The 19,245-nt window shown below is 43.6% G+C and overlaps 1 protein-coding gene across 2 annotated transcripts; it reads left to right on the forward strand.

Moving 5' to 3' along the window:
* Window positions 1-21: 21 nt before the first annotated feature.
* On the forward strand, window positions 22-17,591 carry LOC117475128 (afadin-like). Of its 2 annotated transcripts, XM_034121256.1 has the most exons (7): window positions 1,086-1,168; window positions 1,754-1,968; window positions 3,459-3,645; window positions 7,779-7,907; window positions 10,735-10,837; window positions 14,961-15,045; window positions 15,909-17,591. In XM_034121256.1, exons 3-7 carry the CDS (start codon window positions 3,562-3,564, stop codon window positions 16,060-16,062), a joined length of 555 nt encoding a protein of 184 aa, XP_033977147.1. In that variant the 5' UTR covers window positions 1,086-1,168; window positions 1,754-1,968; window positions 3,459-3,561; the 3' UTR covers window positions 16,063-17,591. The 2 variants fall into 2 exon arrangements, 1 of the variants encoding a protein (XP_033977147.1); XR_004555142.1 differs by lacking the exons at window positions 7,779-7,907; window positions 10,735-10,837; window positions 14,961-15,045; window positions 15,909-17,591 and adding an exon at window positions 22-416 and having other exon boundaries at window positions 881-1,168; window positions 3,459-3,572.
* Window positions 17,592-19,245: the final 1,654 nt, after the last annotated feature.

The following is a 19,245-nucleotide window of genomic DNA, read 5'->3' on the forward strand; positions in this document are numbered from 1 at the left end:
TTTCTGTTTCTCTCCAGGGGGTCCTGAGCACTGGGCCCCTCAGCCTCAGGTCTCCTCCTCGTTGGAGTCGTCCACCTCCAGTCAGGAACACCTCAACTTCTCCGCCTCCTCCTCCTCCTCCAACAAGACCCTGAACCAGAAGACAGGTCCGGGTCGATGGAAGACCCCCAACGCCCCCCACGCTGCCCCCCAGCCCAGCAGGGACCCCCTCCCGCTCCGACCTCCCCCCTCCCCCCCTCCTCCTCCGGCCCCTTACCCCGACCCCTACGATGCCTACGAGCCCCAGCCGGAGCTCCCGCTGCCCCCCCGCCCGCCGCCGTCTCCCCGCTAACGCCCAGCAGGCCGCGGACCGGAAGAAACGGGAGGAGCAGCAGCGCTGGTACGAGAAGGAGAAGGCTCGGCTGGAGGAGGGAGAGGTGGGGTCCTTTGTATAGTTTAGTTTAGTTTTGCTTCTTGTGTTTTGTATAGTTTCCTTTTTACCGTTTTGTCATCATTTCTGTAGTTTTGTCTAGTCTTGTATTGTTTTTTTGGTTTACGTAACATTTTAGAGCCTTTTGTTTTTCTTATTCTTATTTTTTTGTTATATCATCTTCTATTAGATTTATCCGATTGATTAATGTCCCATGCATTTAACCGTAGACTCTTACAAAAGCACACAGACACACAGAGACGAATTTAAACCTAAAATATAAATAATAACAAACATTCAATTCTTGACTATAATAATAATAATACATTTTATTTAAGGCGCCTTTCATGACACCTAAGGACACCGTACACTTTGTTAAACATTCTAAGCGATAAAAGCAACAGAACTTGATAAAAACACAAACACATAATAACTATAATAATTTCTAACAATATTGCTGCTGGTTTCCAGGGAGAGGAAGAGGAGGGAGCAGGAGAGGAAGCTGGGTCAGATCCGGGCCAACCCTGTGATGCCCGTCCAGCCTCACAACAATGGAGGCTCCATGCCCCCCCCTCACCACCAGCAGCCCCCACCTCACCACCAGCAGCCCCCACCTCACCACCAGCAGCCCCCCCTCCCCTCAGTGACCCCCCCCATGCCCTACCTACCCCCCAGCCTCAGCCCCCCCGCCCAGACCGGAGAAGCTCGCCAGCCTGCCGCGGTCCGCCGTCCCCCCCCCCGCCTCCTCCCACCCTGCAGGTAAAACCACTTCTCTTTTTAATCCTGATTCTTATATTTAATGCTTCATCTAAAGGCACACACCCACCTGAGACCAAAGAACGCGTCCCGACTTTTCCCGACTTTTACGTCGCCTACGCCGCCCGCCTACTAACACACCGCAAATACTTCAGTCGACGAGTGGCAATAACTGTCCTTACCAGCAGGCAGCGGTAGTGTGAACAGCCAATCAGAGTGATTGCTTGTCCCGACTTTCTCTGACCTCCCGACCTCCTGACCTCCACGGCACCTTTTCAAAAGTGAAAAGGTGCCGTAAAGACACGACGGTGCGGGACACACAAACCTGAGTAGGGCGCCGCGAATGCCCGACTGCCTCTGACTCCCAAAATCGGGCTAGTGTGTCCGGGCCTTAAGAGTCTGTGACTTGTAGTAGTGTGTCCTTGCATTTTCAATACAAGACAGAAATAAAACTGCGCTTGATTTCGTGTTTGGGACATTGAAATCCTCAATTTTTTCTAACGGAGAAGCTGACTTCTAGGCTGCTTTTATTCGTATATATATATATATATATATATATATAATAATGTTGTTTCTAACTTGCTGCAGGCATGGACACGGTGATCCGGGAGCTGTTGCCGCAGCAGCAGCCGCGCACCATCGAGAGGAGAGACCTGCAGTACATCACCATCAGTAAGGAGGAGCTCTCCACCAGCGACAGCCTCTCTCCAGACCCCTGGAAGAGAGACGCCCGCGAGAAGGCTGAGAAGCAGCAGCAGCTCCACATCGTAGACCTGCTGGACAAAGAGATCCAGGATCTGCAGGTGGGCAACTTTTAAAGGTCACCTATTATGCAAAGTCCACTTGTTCATGTCTCTTCTACATCAACATGTGTCCCCTCTTCTTCATGTCTCTTCTACATCAACTGTGTCCCTCTCTCATGTCTCTTCTACATCACATGTGTCCCCTCTTCTTCATGTCTCTTCTACATCAACATGTGTCCCCTCTTCTTCATGTCTCTTCTACATCAACATGTGTCCCCTCTTCTTCATGTCTCTTCTACATCAACATGTGTCCCCTCTTTCATGTCTCTTCTACATCAACATGTGTCCCCTCTTCTTCATGTCTCTTCTACATCAACATGTGTCCCCTCTTCTTCATGTCTCTTCTACATCAACATGTGTCCCCTCTTCTTCATGTCTCTTCTACATCAACATGTGTCCCCTCTTCTTCATGTCTCTTCTACATCAACATGTGTCCCCTCTTCTTCATGTCTTCTTCATCAACATGTGTCCCCTCTTCTTCATGTCTCTTCTCATCAACATGTGTCCCCTCTTCTTCATGTCTCTTCTACATCAACATGTGTCCCCTCTTCTTCATGTCTCTTCTACATCAACATGTGTCCCCTCTCTTCATGTCTCTTCTACATCAACATGTGTCCCCTCTTCTTCATGTCTTCTACATCAACATGTGTCCCTCTTCTTCATGTCTCGTCTACATCAACATGTGTCCCCTCTTCTTCATGTCTCTTCTACATCAACATGTGTCCCCTCTTCTTCATGTCTCTTTTCATCAACATGTGTCCCCTCTTCTTCATGTCTCTTCTCATCAACATGTGTCCCTCTTCTTCATGTCTCTTCTATCACATGTGTCCCCTCTTCTTCATGTCTCTTCTTCATCAACATGTGTCCCCTCTTCTTCATGTCTCTTCTACATCAACATGTGTCCCCTCTTCTTCATGTCTCTTCTACATCAACATGTGTCCTCTCTTCTTCATGTCTCTTCTACATCAACATGTGTCCCCTCTGTGGAAAGAGACTCTGAAAGTCTCAGGAACAAAGATTCTCTCTCTTTTTGTCCTGATCCATTTCTATAAAAACCTGTCTGAAAATGAGCTGATCAGATTTTGGCCACTTGATGATGTCATAACGATGTTTTGTCTTGTGTAACCATTAGCCAATCAGCAACCAAGGTAACCCCCCCCCCCACCTTATCACCTGAATCTCCTCCTAGAGCACCATTGTGTTCTTTTTAACCAAATCTCTCTCAGAGGGGCGTGGGGAGGGGCTCCTTATTTTCATCTAAAGTAACAGACAGAGAATCAGCACTTGGAAACAGGGCTGAAACAGAGGGGGATTATGGGATGCTGCAATGATCTGTTTGGTTTTTCAGCCAATCAGAGACAGGTTCTGTATATATCTGAGACCTATAATATATTGATGAAGAACAGTATAATAGGGGACCTTTAAGAGATAATGAGTTATGGATTTACAAAAAGCCGATCCAGATCTAAGAATATTATTTCTTTTTCTAGTCGAAACCGGAGGCGAACGGCGGAGGAGAGCGACCCGCCTCAGGAAGCTGATGCTGGAGAGTGGCAGGTTCAGAAGAACGACTGCAGGAGTCCAAGCACAGCGATGAAGACGAGGAGGAGGGAGGACGACGAGGACGTGGACACCATGATGATCATGCAGAGGCTGGAGGCCGAGAAGAGAGCCAGGGTTGAGACGGGGGGAAGCGGATAGATAGAAACATGGAGGGGTGGAGGAAAGAAGCTGAATGAAAGACAGAGAGATAGAGATAAGAGATATATAGTCAATTTAGAAGTTTAAATGACAAGGAAGACGAGGAAGGTGAGGGAAGTCAAAGTCACCATTATTGTCAATCGTTCAGTTGTGCGTACAGAATGAGATCGAAATACCGTTTCCCACAATCCTGAGTACAAATATATATTAAAATATGTATATCCTATATATATATATACACAATCAACAGACACATTCCTACATATGCACACACACATTAAGCACAACAATCATATATACGAAATAACAGTCACTTCAATATCTTTGGGAATGTACATTACTGCAAGACTACAGAAACAAGTAGAATCGTATCATTGCAAGGGTATTTTGTAAGGAATGAAACTTCTGTCTTCAAGTAATGATCTCCATTAGCTCACAGTGTAGTGAGCCACAGGAAGTGGGGGAAACAGAGCCGTCTTTCAAATGGATTCCTCCCTCTATGAATGTCCTGCCAATGTGCATCTGCAACATGCTTCTGTCATCGCTTGCCATGCTGAGCTGCTTCAATCCGATTTGGCTGGAGGGGTGGACGGGGATACGGGCATGCAGACAGGCAGCCGCTGAAGATGTTGTTAATGCTGCATTTACATCATATGGATATAACTGAGTTGTGATGTATGCTCCTGTAGGTGTGTTGGTTCCTACGCTGAACACACGAGTGGTTTTAGAGCCAACAGCTGCGTCCTTGTGTCAAAAAGACTTTCAAATCTACTTTACTTTACAACTGGTGTGCTTTGTCCATATTATGCAAATGCAGCATGTTGCACAGCAAGAATGAAACCGTGACCATAGAGTATAAAAAACACAGATGATTGAGGAAGATTTATGGAGATTAATCGAAGATTAGTAAAGAAATATTTGTGTGGTGTGTGGTTTGGGACATGTGTGTCGTAGCTGTGTGTGTGTAGTGTGTAGTGTGTGCTGTGTATGTGTGTGTGTGTGTGTGTTGCTGTGTGTTGTGTGTGTCCCGTGTGTGTGTGTGTTGTGTGTGTTGTGGTGTGTGTGTGTGTTGTATGCTGTGTGTGTGTGTGTGTGTGTGTGTGTGTGTGCTGTGTGATGTGTGTGTGTGTGTGTGTTGTGTGTGTGTCGTTGTGCTTGTGTGTGTGTGTTGTGTGTGTGTGTGTGTGTGTGTGTGTGTGTGTTTTCTGCGGTTTCTGCAAGTATGACATCTAACAGTTTACCAGTCAAGTTTACAGTGAAGGTCAAGGGTATTGAAAGTCTTTTCTAGTTAGTCCCAAGGCTTAACCCAAACAGTTTTTTATATCCTCAAAGACTCCTCATGAGTATTTTGGATTGCATAAATACAAATTTGGTTCGGAATTTTTTAAGTATATTGTGCTTAGGATGATAAGGTGCCAGCATGTGCCTCGAGTACCCTCAACAGGTTATGACAAGACCCTTTATTCTGACGAGATAAGATAAATAATCAAGTAAAACTAGTTAGACTTAGGTTCATCATTGTGCAGCAGTAAGCAATAAGGGGCAAACCTGTAATGCACATAATGCCAGAAAGGCACTTCACTTGGAGAACAAGATGTGTAGTACTCAGGAGGATGACACGGTGAAGTAGAAGTGAGAGAAAGGGCGGTGCAGAAGTGAGAGAAAGGGCGATTCAGAAGTGAGAGAAAGGGCGATGCAGAAGTGAGAGAAAGGGCGATGCAGAGGTGAGAGAAAGGGCGATGCAGAGGTGAGAGAAAGGGAGATGCAGAAGAGAGAGAAAGGGCGATGCAGAGGTGAGAGAAAGGGCGATGCAGAAGTGAGAGAAAGGGAGATGCAGAAGTGAGAGAAAGGGCGATGCAGAAGTGAGAGAAAGGGCGAAGCAGAAGTGAGAGAAAGGGCGACGCAGAAGTGAGAAAAAGGCGACGCAGAAGTAGAGGAGAAAGGGCGATGCAGAAGTGAGAGAAAGGGCGATGCAGAAGTGCAGAGAAAGGGCGAGCAGAAGTGAGAGAAAAGGGCGACGCAGAAGTGAGAGAAGGGCGACGCAGAAGTGAGAGAAGAAGGCGACGCAGATAGAGAGAAAGGGCGATGCAGAAGTGAGAGAAAGGGCGATGCAGAAGTGAGAGAAAGGAGATGCAGAAGTGAGAGAAAGAGAAAGGGCGACGCAGAAGTGAGAGAAGAGGGCGATGCAGAAGTGAGAGAAAGGGAGATGCAGAAGTGAGAGAAAGGGCGATGCAGAAGTGAGAGAAAGGGCGACGCAGAAGTGAGAGACAAGGGCGACGCAGAAGTGAGAGAAAGGGCGAGCAGCGAAGCAAGAAGAGAAGTGAGAGGAAAGGGCGACGCAGAAGTGAGAGAAAGGGCGACCAGCAGAAGTGAGAGAAAGGGCGACGCAGAAGTGAGAGAAAGGGCGATGCAGGAAGTGAGAGAAAGGGCGATGCAGAAGTGAGAGAAAGAGAAAGGGCGACGCAGAAGTGAGAGAAGGGCGATGCAGAAGTGAGAGAAAGGGCGATGCAGAGGTGAGAGAAAGGGCGATGCAGAGGTGAGAGAAAGGGCGATGCAGAAGTGAGAGAAAGGGCGATGCAGAAGTGAGAGAAAGGGCAATGCAGAGGTGAGAGAAAGGGCAATGCAGAGGTGAGAGAAAGGGCGATACTTGACGTAATTAAAACAGAAAACTTAATTGGCCAAACAAATGAATATTTCGCAGCACATTTCAGATTTTACCCATATTATTTCACCTTTTGTATTTACTATTTAAAATCAATACATATGAATTCCACATTTTGAAAGACACAAATACTGAGCCATGTGGTCAGGTGGTGCAGTGGAGCAAAACAATGCTTTTACTTTACTGTTTGCCTCCCTTCTTTAATTTCTAATCCCCCTTCAGTTTCTCCCCCTCTCCTCTAGTTTTATATATACCTCCCCTCTCACCTTTTCTTGAACTATTTGGGTATCCCCCTCCCCTCCCTCCCTATCTCCCCGCTCTCAAACTCTATTGTCTTCTTCTTCTTCAGCAGCAGAATTCTGTCCCAGCTATCTCTGTTCTAGACTTGGTATGTTCTTCCTGTTAATGACCAGTTTCCTCTCCCCTGCCCTTACATCACTTCCTGTTTCCTGTCTGGGCCGCCCACCTGCCCGCGTTTCCTCTCTGTCCCCCCCCCCCACCCATCTGGATTTACTGTCGTCGTGTCATTTTGGGGGTGGGTGTCGAGGGGAAATGGGGGGGGGGGGGGATTATCTAAAGAGCAGTCGTTCATGTTGAGGGGAGCGCTTGATGTTGTTTGGGAAGCCGTCCATCTCTCTGTCCACTCAAAACAACTGCTGGGGGGGGGGGAAGACCGCTGCTGCTTATTCTTGATTTAAAATACAGTTATTTCTCATGATTTCTATCAGGGGTGAGGGTGTTGTGGTTCTTGTCAGCAGGAATGTTTTGAGTGCATATGGAGGTGGCGCCTGCATGGCTGAATCCATCACAGGGGGGGGGTCCAGGTGGAGAAAACATGCATGAGAGTCCAGTGAGCCCCCCGCTAGCTGCCTGAGCAAGTTCACATCATGGTGTCGTGTTCACACGTGTCATTCATTCATTCATTCATCCGTTCATCCGTCTGTGTGTCCAGCTGACCCTTACCCACCATTCAGCCAGAGAAAGGGTCTGTTTGTTTGGGTTGTCAGCGTACCCCACTGGGTTTGTGTTGCGATGGTTTTATGAACATTTCTGCAGCAGACCTCTACGCTTGCCTTTTTAATTTAAACACATCTTAGGTAGCTGAAAGAGGGGCTGTTGTTGTTGCACGCTGTTGTTGTTTGCATGTTCTGCAGAGTGTGTGTGTGTGTGTGTGGCTGCTTGTGCTGTGTGTTTGCAATGCACACTGCTCCTCCCCTCTGGAGCGGTCCTGTGAAACAAATCAAACGTACCTCACATCGCACACAACATGTCAGTGTACATCAAAACTTCAGACAGATGTTAGAAATGTTTTCAGAGTTTGTGTTTGAACGGCAAACGATTCCTGTTGTACTAATTGTTTTTCTTGTTTGCATGTGTGCTTTTTGGCATGTCGCTCTGTGTGTGTGTGTGTGGTTGTGTGTGTGTGTGTGTGTGTGTGTGTGATCAGTTGCAGGATGAAGAGCGGAGGCGTAAGCAGCAGCTGGAGGAGATCCGTAAGCGCGAGGCGGAGGAGCGAGCGAAGCAGGAGGAGGACCGCAGGTGGAGAGACGAGGCCCAGCGAGAGTCCGGGGAAAAGGTCCGTTTGTCCGTCTGAATATTTGGAAGTTATTGAACATTAATGACTGTAGGATGTTTAGAACGTTTTGTTATGAGACTGCAAAATACGATCCATATCACAGGACAGTGTGAGGGTTGAACCAGTAGTAAAACAGCCACTAAAAAGTATTATTAATCAATCAAAATAGTTTATTCATCCGGGGGGGGATTTAGCTTTTGACCACCATATTAGAATCAAATAAATACATATTTATAAGATAAACATAATTTAAGTACAAATGTGCAAATAAATACCTTTATTAAACAACACTCTCAAAGAGTTCAAATAACTAAGTAACGTTTTAGTTTTTTTAAATAACCAGGAAAGTGCATTTGGAGAAATCGTTCAATATGTATGTAAATCCACATCCTCTGAAAGTGTACTAACTGAATCCCAAAATGGTCAAGTGTTCATTTAAAATATAGCATTTTAATCAGTTGAAATAGATGTTTAAATGTTGCCTCCATCAAAGGAACAAGACAGTTACACACTCATATAAATAAAATAAAAACCTGGCTGTATGATATGTGTGTGGGGGGAAACTTCTGAAGCTTAGGACTCAGAGAGACACGAGGAGAGCTGGAGCTTTGATGGCAAACACTGACGGTTTATTTGGAGCTTCGGCCGGAGAATCACAAGACATTATCCACTAAGTTGCTGAATATTTATTCTTTATAAATTCAATTAAATGTGTTTTTCTGTGACTGTAATCTGCACACAGTGACCTAGCTTCATTTACTTATGAAAAAAGACATATTGAAGTCTTAGATTCTATGTTTTTGCCTGATTTGCTTCATAAGGAAATTGAGCTTATTTGACGAGGCCACATGTTCTTGTGATATCTGTTATAAAGTTATAATATTTTAATCATTATTTTGTATGTGTGAGGTTTTAAATGACCAGTAGTGTGATCCCATCATTGTCCCGAGTGTTGAATCAAACGTATTCAGTGTTTTTTATATCATCCCGTCCATGGTGCCTTTTATTTTGGTGCATTTGTCCTGTGAACTGTAGACCGCCGATCACACCACCGGTTATTTAAAAACCTCACAAAGAATCTTAAAATGTATATAATAACACTGCCTCTTTTTCTAGGTTGTACTTCATGACAAACGTTGTTTAATTAAGTCATTTTACTTGTGAAAGAAATATTGTTTTTAAGATGTTATTGTTGTTTGTTTATTATTGTCCAATTGCATGTCCTCATGTTGTGCACCCCCCACCCTATGTGACGTATTGCTGAGTCATGTTATGTGCTCCCTCCCACCTCAAGCATGGGACTCCATCTCGTTGTTGTCGTTGTTGTTGTTGTTGTTGTCGTTGGTGTGTGTCAGGAAGTTCAGTTATTTTCAGTTGTTTCTTTTGGAGGGAAAGCAGTTATGATTTTAATTTTTTGTGACCATTTCCATCCAGCATCGCTCCAGAAACTCTGTGTAGGGAATGCCGCCCACCCTCCCACTATTCCCAAAAGAAAAACCACATGCTTTCATGCAAACACACCACACCACACACACAGAAATATAAACCCTATCATGTGCCTCATTCCCGCCCTCAGTCATCCATACTCAGAAACCCACTCATTTTAAACCCACACACACCCACTAATCCCTCCCAGTTTCTTCAGATTCCCACGGGGCTGATTCCACCGTCACGAGCAGCTCGGAAACATCCACAGTGTTTCTGAGGAAATATGCCATGAAACGGATCCACAAATAAAAAAAACGCGGAGACAATCTGACATCAGAAACCCGGAGCTCCAAACGCAGAAATATAAACACATTCCTCCAGAGCAGATTCATGTATCAGCACACAGGGTGGGCTGGAGTCAAAAACCCACAAGCGATATGTTAAACTGAGGCACATATGGACATGTAGGTTGTTACACACATGCATACACACTCCTGCTGTGTTGAGGGAGAGGTGAGATGGTGGTACACAGGGTGGTCCGGTTTACTCTCTGTGCAGAAACAGCTGCAAAACGTCAGATTGAGTTAGTGTGGAGATGTTGGTTCTTCGAGAGAGAGTTATTAGCCGATAGACAGGATAATTGTCGCCTATTATTTCGATATTCGATGAGTCCTCTGAGCTAGAAAATGCAGCTATGCAAGCTTAATAATAATTATAATAAATACGCTAAATGGCATCTGTGTTTTTCACACTGCAAGATTTCCCAAATTCACTTAAAAATGTGTGTTTTATTCAAAAGGAAATGTGTGTTTTTAAAGGTATTTATTTGTAGATTTGTGCGGGAAGTCGTTGCTTTAGACGGTTAGAATCAGTTCTGTGATGACGGGGGACATGTTGGACTTGGTGTTTGTACTTGTAGTAGATCTTTGTGTATTGTAAGGAAAGCCGGTGTAGTTCGTCCCAGAATTTGAAACAGGAAGTAGCAGCAGAGAAGTGGAGCTTTTTGACGAGTGGAATATTCTCCCCATTTGTATCTCGTAGCTGATTGGTAGACGTGTTGGACTGTTCGTAGCAGATCTCTGTGTCGTGTAAGACTGCATTTCATCCCAGAATAAGGTTGTTATCAAGGTGTTAAAGCAGGAAGTAGCAGCAGGGCAGTGGAGCTTTTTTGACGAGTTGAATATTTCCCGCTAGTTGTATCTCGTAGCTGATTGGTTGACATCTTTGTGGAGTGTAAGACAAGTGATAGCTGATTGTTATCAAGGTGTTAAAGCAGGAAGCGACTTTTCTGACGAGTTGAATATTCCCCCTAGTATATCTCGTAGCTGATTGGTCAGTTAGTGTCCATTGCTGAGGTGAGAGCCAATGAGAGCGTACTAACGGGTTGTCCCTCCCTCAGAGGAGACAGGAGGAGGAGTACTACACCCGTCTGGAGGCGGAGCGTCGCCGGCAGCACGACGTGGCGGAGAGGAAGCTGCTGACCCCCGACGACCCCCCCTCCGGTCTGTACCGGCCCCCGCTGCCCCGGGACTACCAGCCCCCCGCACCCCCCCTAAACCCTACTAACACCCCCCCGCCCCCCCCACAGAGAAACACCTCCTACCTCAAAACGCAGGTCGCCTCCCCCGACACGCTCTACACCGCCACCTTCGTCTCCTACGCAGGCGAGGAGGAGGAGGAGGAAGACGAGGAGGAGGAAGAAGGCGTTGGCGGCGGAAACCAATCAGGTCAGGTGAAGCTGTCGGCCACCAGGAAGTCGTACGGCGACCTCCCGGCGGCGCCCAATCACAGCAGGCCTCAGCCGCCGCCCACTGCGCGCAAGCCCCGCCCTCTTTCCGACGGGATCTTCCTGTCTAGCTCGTTCCAGATGCCGGTCAACAACAACTCCAACAGTACAGGCCCCCCCCTTCCTGCCAAGCCCAGCTCCGTGCCCCCCGGGGGGTTCAAAGGTAGACGAGGAGAGGGGAGTCCGGCCCAGAGGCGCCACCCCCCCCCTCACTCTCACTCTCACACCCTTCTTAGAGTAGCTGTCTTTATATTGTACTTTCACTAGAAGAGCCTTTTTTCATTTTCCACCGTTTCCCCTCTTTGTGTTTGTCTAATGACTTTCTGTTATTTTATACATGTGATAAAAAAAATACCTCCCTCTTTTTTCGAGAGAATCAGTACCTCCCCCCCCCACCGATAATTTTCTCTTCCACCAAACCAACTCCCCCGTCTCCCTCTCATCAATCTTCCCTCCCTTCTTAGTTGAGCTTCACTAGGAAAAGCCTTTTTTCATTTTCCACCATTTCCGTTTCTTTGTGTTATTATTATATACATGTGGATAAAAATACTTCGAGACGATCAGTATCTCCCCCTCCTCCTCCTCCCGGTAATTTTCTCTTCCACCAATCAAACTCCCCGTCAATCAGGACAGAAAAAGCAATCGATAATCTCGCCACTTCTGCTGCAGATCCAGAGCCTTCAGAGCCAATCAGAGTACTGTTGGTGTTGTCGCTCGCCGCCTCTTTGTGTCTGGTTTGTTGCTGCTTAGCGGTGTTGGCTTTAAAGGGAAGGAGACACAACATTGGCTTCACACAAACCCCATCAATCACTCAAATAAAATATCAGCGCTCATCTCACCAACATGTCATGAAGCTCACCACAGGAGTGAAAGGACTCTTCTTTGTCTGTGGCTGTTTTTAAAAAAAGGTACCAGAACGCCCCGACGATTTAGATTTAAGGTTTGAGGGATTTGCTTTGGTGTACGTGGTGCAAATATAAACACAGAAAAAGGAATTAAAATGTAAAAAAAAAAGGGTTTTAAAATGATTATAATATTTAAAAATAAAGGATTTTTTACTTGAAATAAAAAAACATATTTGCACAAAAATATAAATACAAATAAAATATTAATAATCAAAAAAACTTTACACTACAAATAAAAAAAAATGTGCTTTATAAATTAAATTGGAAAAATGCCGATATCTTAAAAGAAGATCCCAATATTTTGTCTTCCTAATTTTAGTTGCCATTTGTAGTCATTTAAGTCACAAATCAATACATTGTCGTGTGGGTGCTTCTGTTAAAACCAAACATACCATTTGTGACCTTTTAGCTTGAAAGAAAAAGTCAAAAATGACCAAAACAAGGTACCAAAGATATCCTCAAGCAGACTTGATGAAGTGTTCATGAAGTCCTTTGAACATCCACAGACAAACAGAGCGATGTGTCAGAGTGAACATCACTTCCTGAGGTCCAGGAAGCGGCTGCTGCTCCTTCTAAAAAAATAAAACTCCCCCCTCCCCCCCTTCTGCTTATCGATCACTAAAAACATCCGGGACCTCATGGAGAAAACTTTCACTCAAATCAGTAAAAAAAAAAAACATCCCACTAATGTCCCTCTACCTCCCCCCCCACCCACCCCCCACCCCCCTCACAAATGAAATCTGCATGTCACACACACATTAAAACACACACACTGCACTCTGGCCGCTATCAGCTCAGCCCAGTGACGGCTTGAAGTCTTTTGCTTTCCCCTGCCTGTGCGTTTAGCTCCTCCAGGCTGCTCCTTGTGTGTTCTCTGGGTCTCTGCTTCCTTTTACCCACTTGTTGTGTTTTAATATACCTTTCCTAATAATTCTGTGCTTCTGTCATTTCGCCTGTCTGTGTCTCTGCTGTTTTAAACGCTGCTGCTTTACTAAACCTGACTACAACTCCCACAAGGCATTGCGGCAGGTTCAGGTGGTCAAACCAGCACCTGAGTCTCTGGCTTCCCTGACATATTGAAATGTATTGAAATGAGTGTGATCTGATCCGCTGGCAGCTCCAAAAAGCCTTAAATGCAGAGCACACAGAAATACTTCTTAACTTGGAGATGAAACGACAAGGAGAAACTATTCTGATGCCAGTTCAGTGCTTCAACTGGTACAACTGGACAAAGCTACTAAACAAACACATTCAAATATCCTTAAGGCACAAAAAACACTTGAAGCTTTTCTTAGACTCCACTTGCCTTCAGGATTTCTAAGTAAAATCCTTGAAGAGCTTTTGAACGTATAATTTCCCTTTCTCTCGGCTCCAGAGGAATGTAGCCTTGAACAAAGCTTGTGTTTCTGTGGTTGCTTTGTTCTCTGCCAGTTTGTGTTCATGTGGTTTTTCGGGGGTCTGAAGTGGTTCGATCCTGTGTCAAACTACACTTCAGATCTCCCTGTTTTGTTGCTTTCGGGCTATAACACCCAGAAAAAAGGGCTGAGGAGCTGCCAGCTGGATGAAGATATATCTGGGTTCATACCCTGTCTCTGTGTCTGCATCTGAACTGCACCAGAGGTTTAATGTCCCAGGTTTGAGTGATTATCACAACAACAGAGAAAGGCTCTAGTTTACTGTTTCATTCTCTTAATTTAAATCTGATTAGCTTCTCATTAACTAGTCTTTATTTCATTATCAATATCCCAGGATTTATATACAAAAAAGATCTTTTGGGACTATTTTCAGCTGCGGATGGATACATATTTGATGCTCTACTTCACAGTATCAACTTTTCTTAATACTTCCAATTCTATCATTTATAGTCTGGATTCAATTCAGGTGTTTTTCAAGGGACTTGTTGACAATAAGAGGAATATAGAATATTGCTCGATTTCTAACCTCAAATCCGCAGATTGGAACTATTTGGTTATTTGTTCTGCTGTAGTATAAATAAAACGTTGAAGGACTCCTGGGAGAGATCGTTTTGGAGAAGACACGGGGACAAATGAACCAATTTAATAACATCTACTTTGTGGTCAAAGGTCGAGGTTACGCCCTCTCATGTTAGATACACCAGTATAGAGTGCCGCAGTGACGCGTCCTAAAACCCGGACGTAAGCTTCTCCCGGTTCCATCGACAAAAACGCAATGCGATTTCTCCATAGGATTTTGGAAAATACCTCGAAATAAGGTCTGTGGTTGATCACGTTTTGTTCTGTCAGATAATCTCCACATGTCTACCCTACTTTTATCCTTTTCAAATCATAAATCGAAAAACATTTTGTCGAGGGAACCGGAAGAAGCTTACGTCCGGGTTTTAGGACGCGTCACTGCGGCACTCTATTAACACATACTATTAAGACTTCTAAACAAGAGCTTTCAACATTGGATCAAAAGGACAACAAGTAAAACCTATAATACCTTAAATAACGAAGTCAGAACATTTAGATAATTCAGAATAAAAGTAACGGTGACCTCGGCCTCGGATCCTTCAACACTTCCACAGACCATTTCTCGCTGCTTTGGAATGGCCCTGTAACAGCTTGTTTAACGCTTTCTCTTTTCTCGCCTCGCTGCTCTAGTTTGATGAGATCTGACTTTTATCTGCCTTAACGCTTCCTCCAGAAACCCCTTCCTCGCTTCCTCTTCCTGCTCACACTGGTCTGTGGGAAATGAAAAAGCTGCTGGTTAATGGACACCAGATTATATGGGGAAATAAGACCTGTTTCCCTCTGGTTTCTGTGTGATTATGGGAGTAAGAAAGGGGGGGGGGGGGGGGGTACCTGAGACTGCAACAGCCATTAGCCAGCAGCTTCTGTTTCAGATGTTTTCCGATTGAACAGAAGCTGAAATATGAACTTTGCTAACTTGTATCTGTCTGCTAAACCTCAGGATATAACTCGTACACTGGAAACTCAGCAGGAGTTGTAGGATCAGGAGAAGTCTACAACGACCCGCGGGACAAATGGACAAAGACGTGAGAAATGGTTTTATTATTAAAAAGGAAAAAATTCATGTTGGAAAAAAAAACATTAGGTTTGTCGAAAAGTGAAGATGTGTACTTCTCCACTATTGGATATAACCACTATTGGATGTTGGAGGGAAAAAAGTCGTAGTAGCGTGTTAAATAAATTAGGATAACGGTCATGGTACAGTATGTCTTGTACCTTGGTGAATAATCCCCAAAAAATAAACGCACTTCAGAGTTTTACTGATGCACTTATGATATTGCCTGTTTGAAGTTAACATGTCAGCACTGTTCTTGTTGTCCTTAGTTTGAATCTTTATGGTTTATTGCAAGTCGTTTTGGATAAAAGCGTAAGCTAAATTTAAAGTAATGTATACAGTAGTTTCTCCAAAATTATTCTTAGTACAGCATGTCAAAAACATTTTTATAGTGTAGTATATCGAAAATATCTGAAAAAACGTCATAGTATATTATGTTGACAAAAAATGTCATAGTATCTAAATAAATGTCCAAAAATGTGTTTTAGTATGTCGAAAATATCTGAAAGAAATAGTACAGTATCTCACACAGAAACAGTATAGTATGTCAAAAAACAAACGCCATAGTATCTTGAAATACAGTGTGTGTGTGTGTGTGTGTGTGTGTGTGTGTGTGTGTGTGTGTGTGTGTGTGTGTGTGTGTGTGTGTGTGTGTGTGTGTGTGTGTGTGTGTGTGTGTGGGTGTGTGTGTGTGTGTGTGTGTGTGTGTGTGTGTGTGTGTGTGTGTGTGTGTGTGTGTGTGTGTGTGTGTGTGTGTGTGGTGTGTGTGTGTGTGTGTGTGTGTGGTGTGTGTGTGTGTGTGTGTGTGTGTGTGTGTGTGTGTGTGTGGGGCAGTCAGGAGCAGGAGAACTCGATCCCCAGCGGCGCTCCGGAGAGTATGACCTTCAAGGAGCGCCAGCGTCTCTTCTCTCAGGGGAAGGAGGTTTCCAACAAGGTCAAAGCTTCACGCAAACTCATGGAGCTGGAGAACGAGCTCAACACCAAGTGATAGACCGAACCCAACACCACGTTATAGCCCGAGCCTTTCCACCCCCCCCCCCCCCCCACCCCCCCAACTTCACGTCTCCCCGGTAAAGTGAAAGTGCTCCTGGGACAAAAAAAAAACACGGCGCTTTCTTTGTGTTTTTATTTTTAATCATTGAATAACTGGACCATTCACTTTTTTTGACGTAGCTATATCGTTGCAATAGGAGAGACATTTATGGCTTAAAAAAATCTTCCTCCCCTCGTTAACTGTCAAAGATATATAATGATAAAGCACTGTAAAAACGTTTTCATTGTATCTAGTGAGAATTTGAGAATCACTCGACAAAAGGGGGATATATTTTTGTTTATGAAATGGTCCTTGGGGGCGAAGGGGAAGCAGAAAGGTTTATTCTCATTTTAAATTTGTTTTTTTGAACAATTTTACTGTGTTATTTTAAAGCCTTTTTTTCCCACGGCTGAGCTCCAGACCAACTTTTATTTTCTTGTTTTTAAAAAAAAATTAAATTCTCAGTGAGTGGAAACACTGTTATTTCATTCCGTAGCAAGAAAGCATGGGATTATTTTTTTTGTGATGTTTTAGATGATTCTCCAGAGGAGGATCGTACAGGATCTTTTAAGTGCACAACAATACTGTAAATATTTGGGTCCACAACTGTCTCACTCTTTTACTACTGTAGAAACCTGCCATGCTACTAAAATCTGCAAAAACTAATGTGATTTAACATAAAATCCAACAGGAAGTACCGCTAAAACTGGACTGTATTGAGTTACACTTTTTAAATGTTTGGCCCCGATCTGAGGTTATTTTTTAATCTAATAGTCTTTTTATTTGCAGAGTTGTGTGAGATTAATTTGATGGATTGTACCTGAAATTCAAGCCAGATTTCTTTTCATTCACAATGTGATTAATGTTGGTTTTCACAATAAATAAAAAAACTCTTTAAGTCCTTGTTTGCTTTACAGATATTTATTCGTGAGGAGAAAAAACATACTTGCACAAAAACCTGTTCAATATTAACTGTGTATCTGCAAACTGTGTAGAGAAGTGGATTACATTTGGGACCTCTCGTACTGTGGTAATAATACATCTGTGTTTTTCTGCATTAGACAGATAGTGTTCTCTTCTCACACCAGCGGGAAGATCCAGAGGTTTTTGGGGGGTTTTATCCCAAGGTGATATACTTGGGATTGTACAAATATATCTACACACACAATTAGCATAATTCACCAACACTGCGGATGTAAAAAATGTGCCCCAGTTTAAAAAAAAAAAATGGTAGTGATGTTTCAAATGTGTCTCCATCCTGTGTGTGGATTTCATTTTCTCTCCAGGAGCCTCCACTAAAAACAGATTCTTCACAATGAGATAAGATGCTGTTATAATAACTGACGTGAGAAACACTTACAGACTACACGCTTCTCTCCACTCACAACAAATCCTTTATAGGTTTCAAAATGAACTGAGTCATTGAAATGGTTCCATGTTTAGCCTTTTGTAAATCATTAATAAATACAGATTTTTCAACAGTGCAGGCTGGAAGTGTGGTCTTTTTTATTGTCATTGTCATTTGATTGTGTTATGAAGGAATTCATTGTAAAGTATGTCACAAGTCATAGTATATTATGTCAGGAATATCAGAGGAAATGTAATGATTAAATAGGAAGTGGAAATATATTTTAAAAGTCCCATTTCTTATCTCGAAAATCGTTATAGTATGCCAAAGTCATTGTATACAAGCAATTCAAATGTTATAGTATTCGGATAGTTATTTAATATACATTTGCTATCGTTCAAATTACTCTAGCTTTCGGCACTGTGTAATAGAGCGACCATGTTATCACGCGGAGTGATATGACAGTAATGCGGTCACAGCTTGCTTATGATTGGCCAAATGTTGAAGTATGGTCCCAGCTTGATTGTGATTGGCCGAAAGTTGAAAAATGATGGCGCAGTGATACTACAGAAATGCGGTCTCGGCTCAAACGAGTTTCTAGTATGAACTCACTTCTAGTACAGCGGATAAGCTCTCATATTATAACAATTGTGCATTTTATGAGAAAAGCATGACATTTCTAACATAGTTAGAGCATACCATAAGGTTTATTTTCAGATATGGAGGGAAGTCAGATTTGACCCGTGAGGACCGTGAGAGGTCAAATCCAAGATGGCCACCAGTCTCTCGGGTCAAATGTTCAAACACGCTTAATTTTGGAACCAAACATTGTAGAAAAAACATTTAAGGTGTCATATCCAACTAAATTAGGGATGCCCAATCATTTGATGATACTTTTGAGATCGCCAGAATTCAAGAAAATGAATTTAGTTGAAGATAAAGGTAGAAATTGACCAAAAATAAGCTGTCAATCAGTTGGTGTGTGTGTGTGTGTGTGTGTGTGTGTGGTCACCCAGCGCTAGCATTAATACAGAGACTGGAGGAATATGGCTTTACTTGGCACAGTCTGCATGCTGAAGCAAACATTTGTTTTTGTCTTCAAATACATAATTACATGATTGTGACGAGCATAATATTTGCTCCCCGCCCAACTCTCTAAGTGCTTGAACTCCGTGACAGGAGGATGAAGTATGTATAAATGGATGGAACTATCAACAAAACAACAGCGTTTTATTCCCCAATGTCATATTTAATAGAAAAAATAATGATGCACCACTTATGGAGAAAGAAGAATGGGGAACAGAAAGGTATAGAGAGGGACAACATGCTGAAACCTTGCAACTTCAGTGCCAGAGAAAAAAGGTACTGTGAGTACACTTGTGGTTTATTGTCCTCATGTTGCACATAGAACATTCAATTAAGATGTTTACCGCATGTGGGCAAAAAATCCATCAATCTTTCAATTTTCTAAAACTTGTTATATCCTTAGAGTCATTTAAAATGAGGTTTTTTTCTCCATGCTATGGAGTCTAAATGGGTTAAACCTTTGTATTTGTAATTGTACAGCCATGCTAGGACAAACAAATCCCCTTTGCCAATGTTCTCTCTGTCACACACACAACATACATAACCCTTTCTTTGCATGACCTCTAAATGTCCATGTGAGCCACTAAAGGAACAGAAAAAAACTAAAAGCCTGCGCTACCTTGGCTTTATAGGTGGACAGCAGGGAATCGAACCCCAACCCTCTATAAGTGGAAAGGGACAGCGGTGAACCTTATAGTTGAGTG

The sequence above is a fragment of the Trematomus bernacchii genome, unplaced genomic scaffold (assembly GCF_902827165.1).
Source record: "Trematomus bernacchii unplaced genomic scaffold, fTreBer1.1, whole genome shotgun sequence".
Taxonomy (NCBI): domain Eukaryota; kingdom Metazoa; phylum Chordata; class Actinopteri; order Perciformes; family Nototheniidae; genus Trematomus; species Trematomus bernacchii.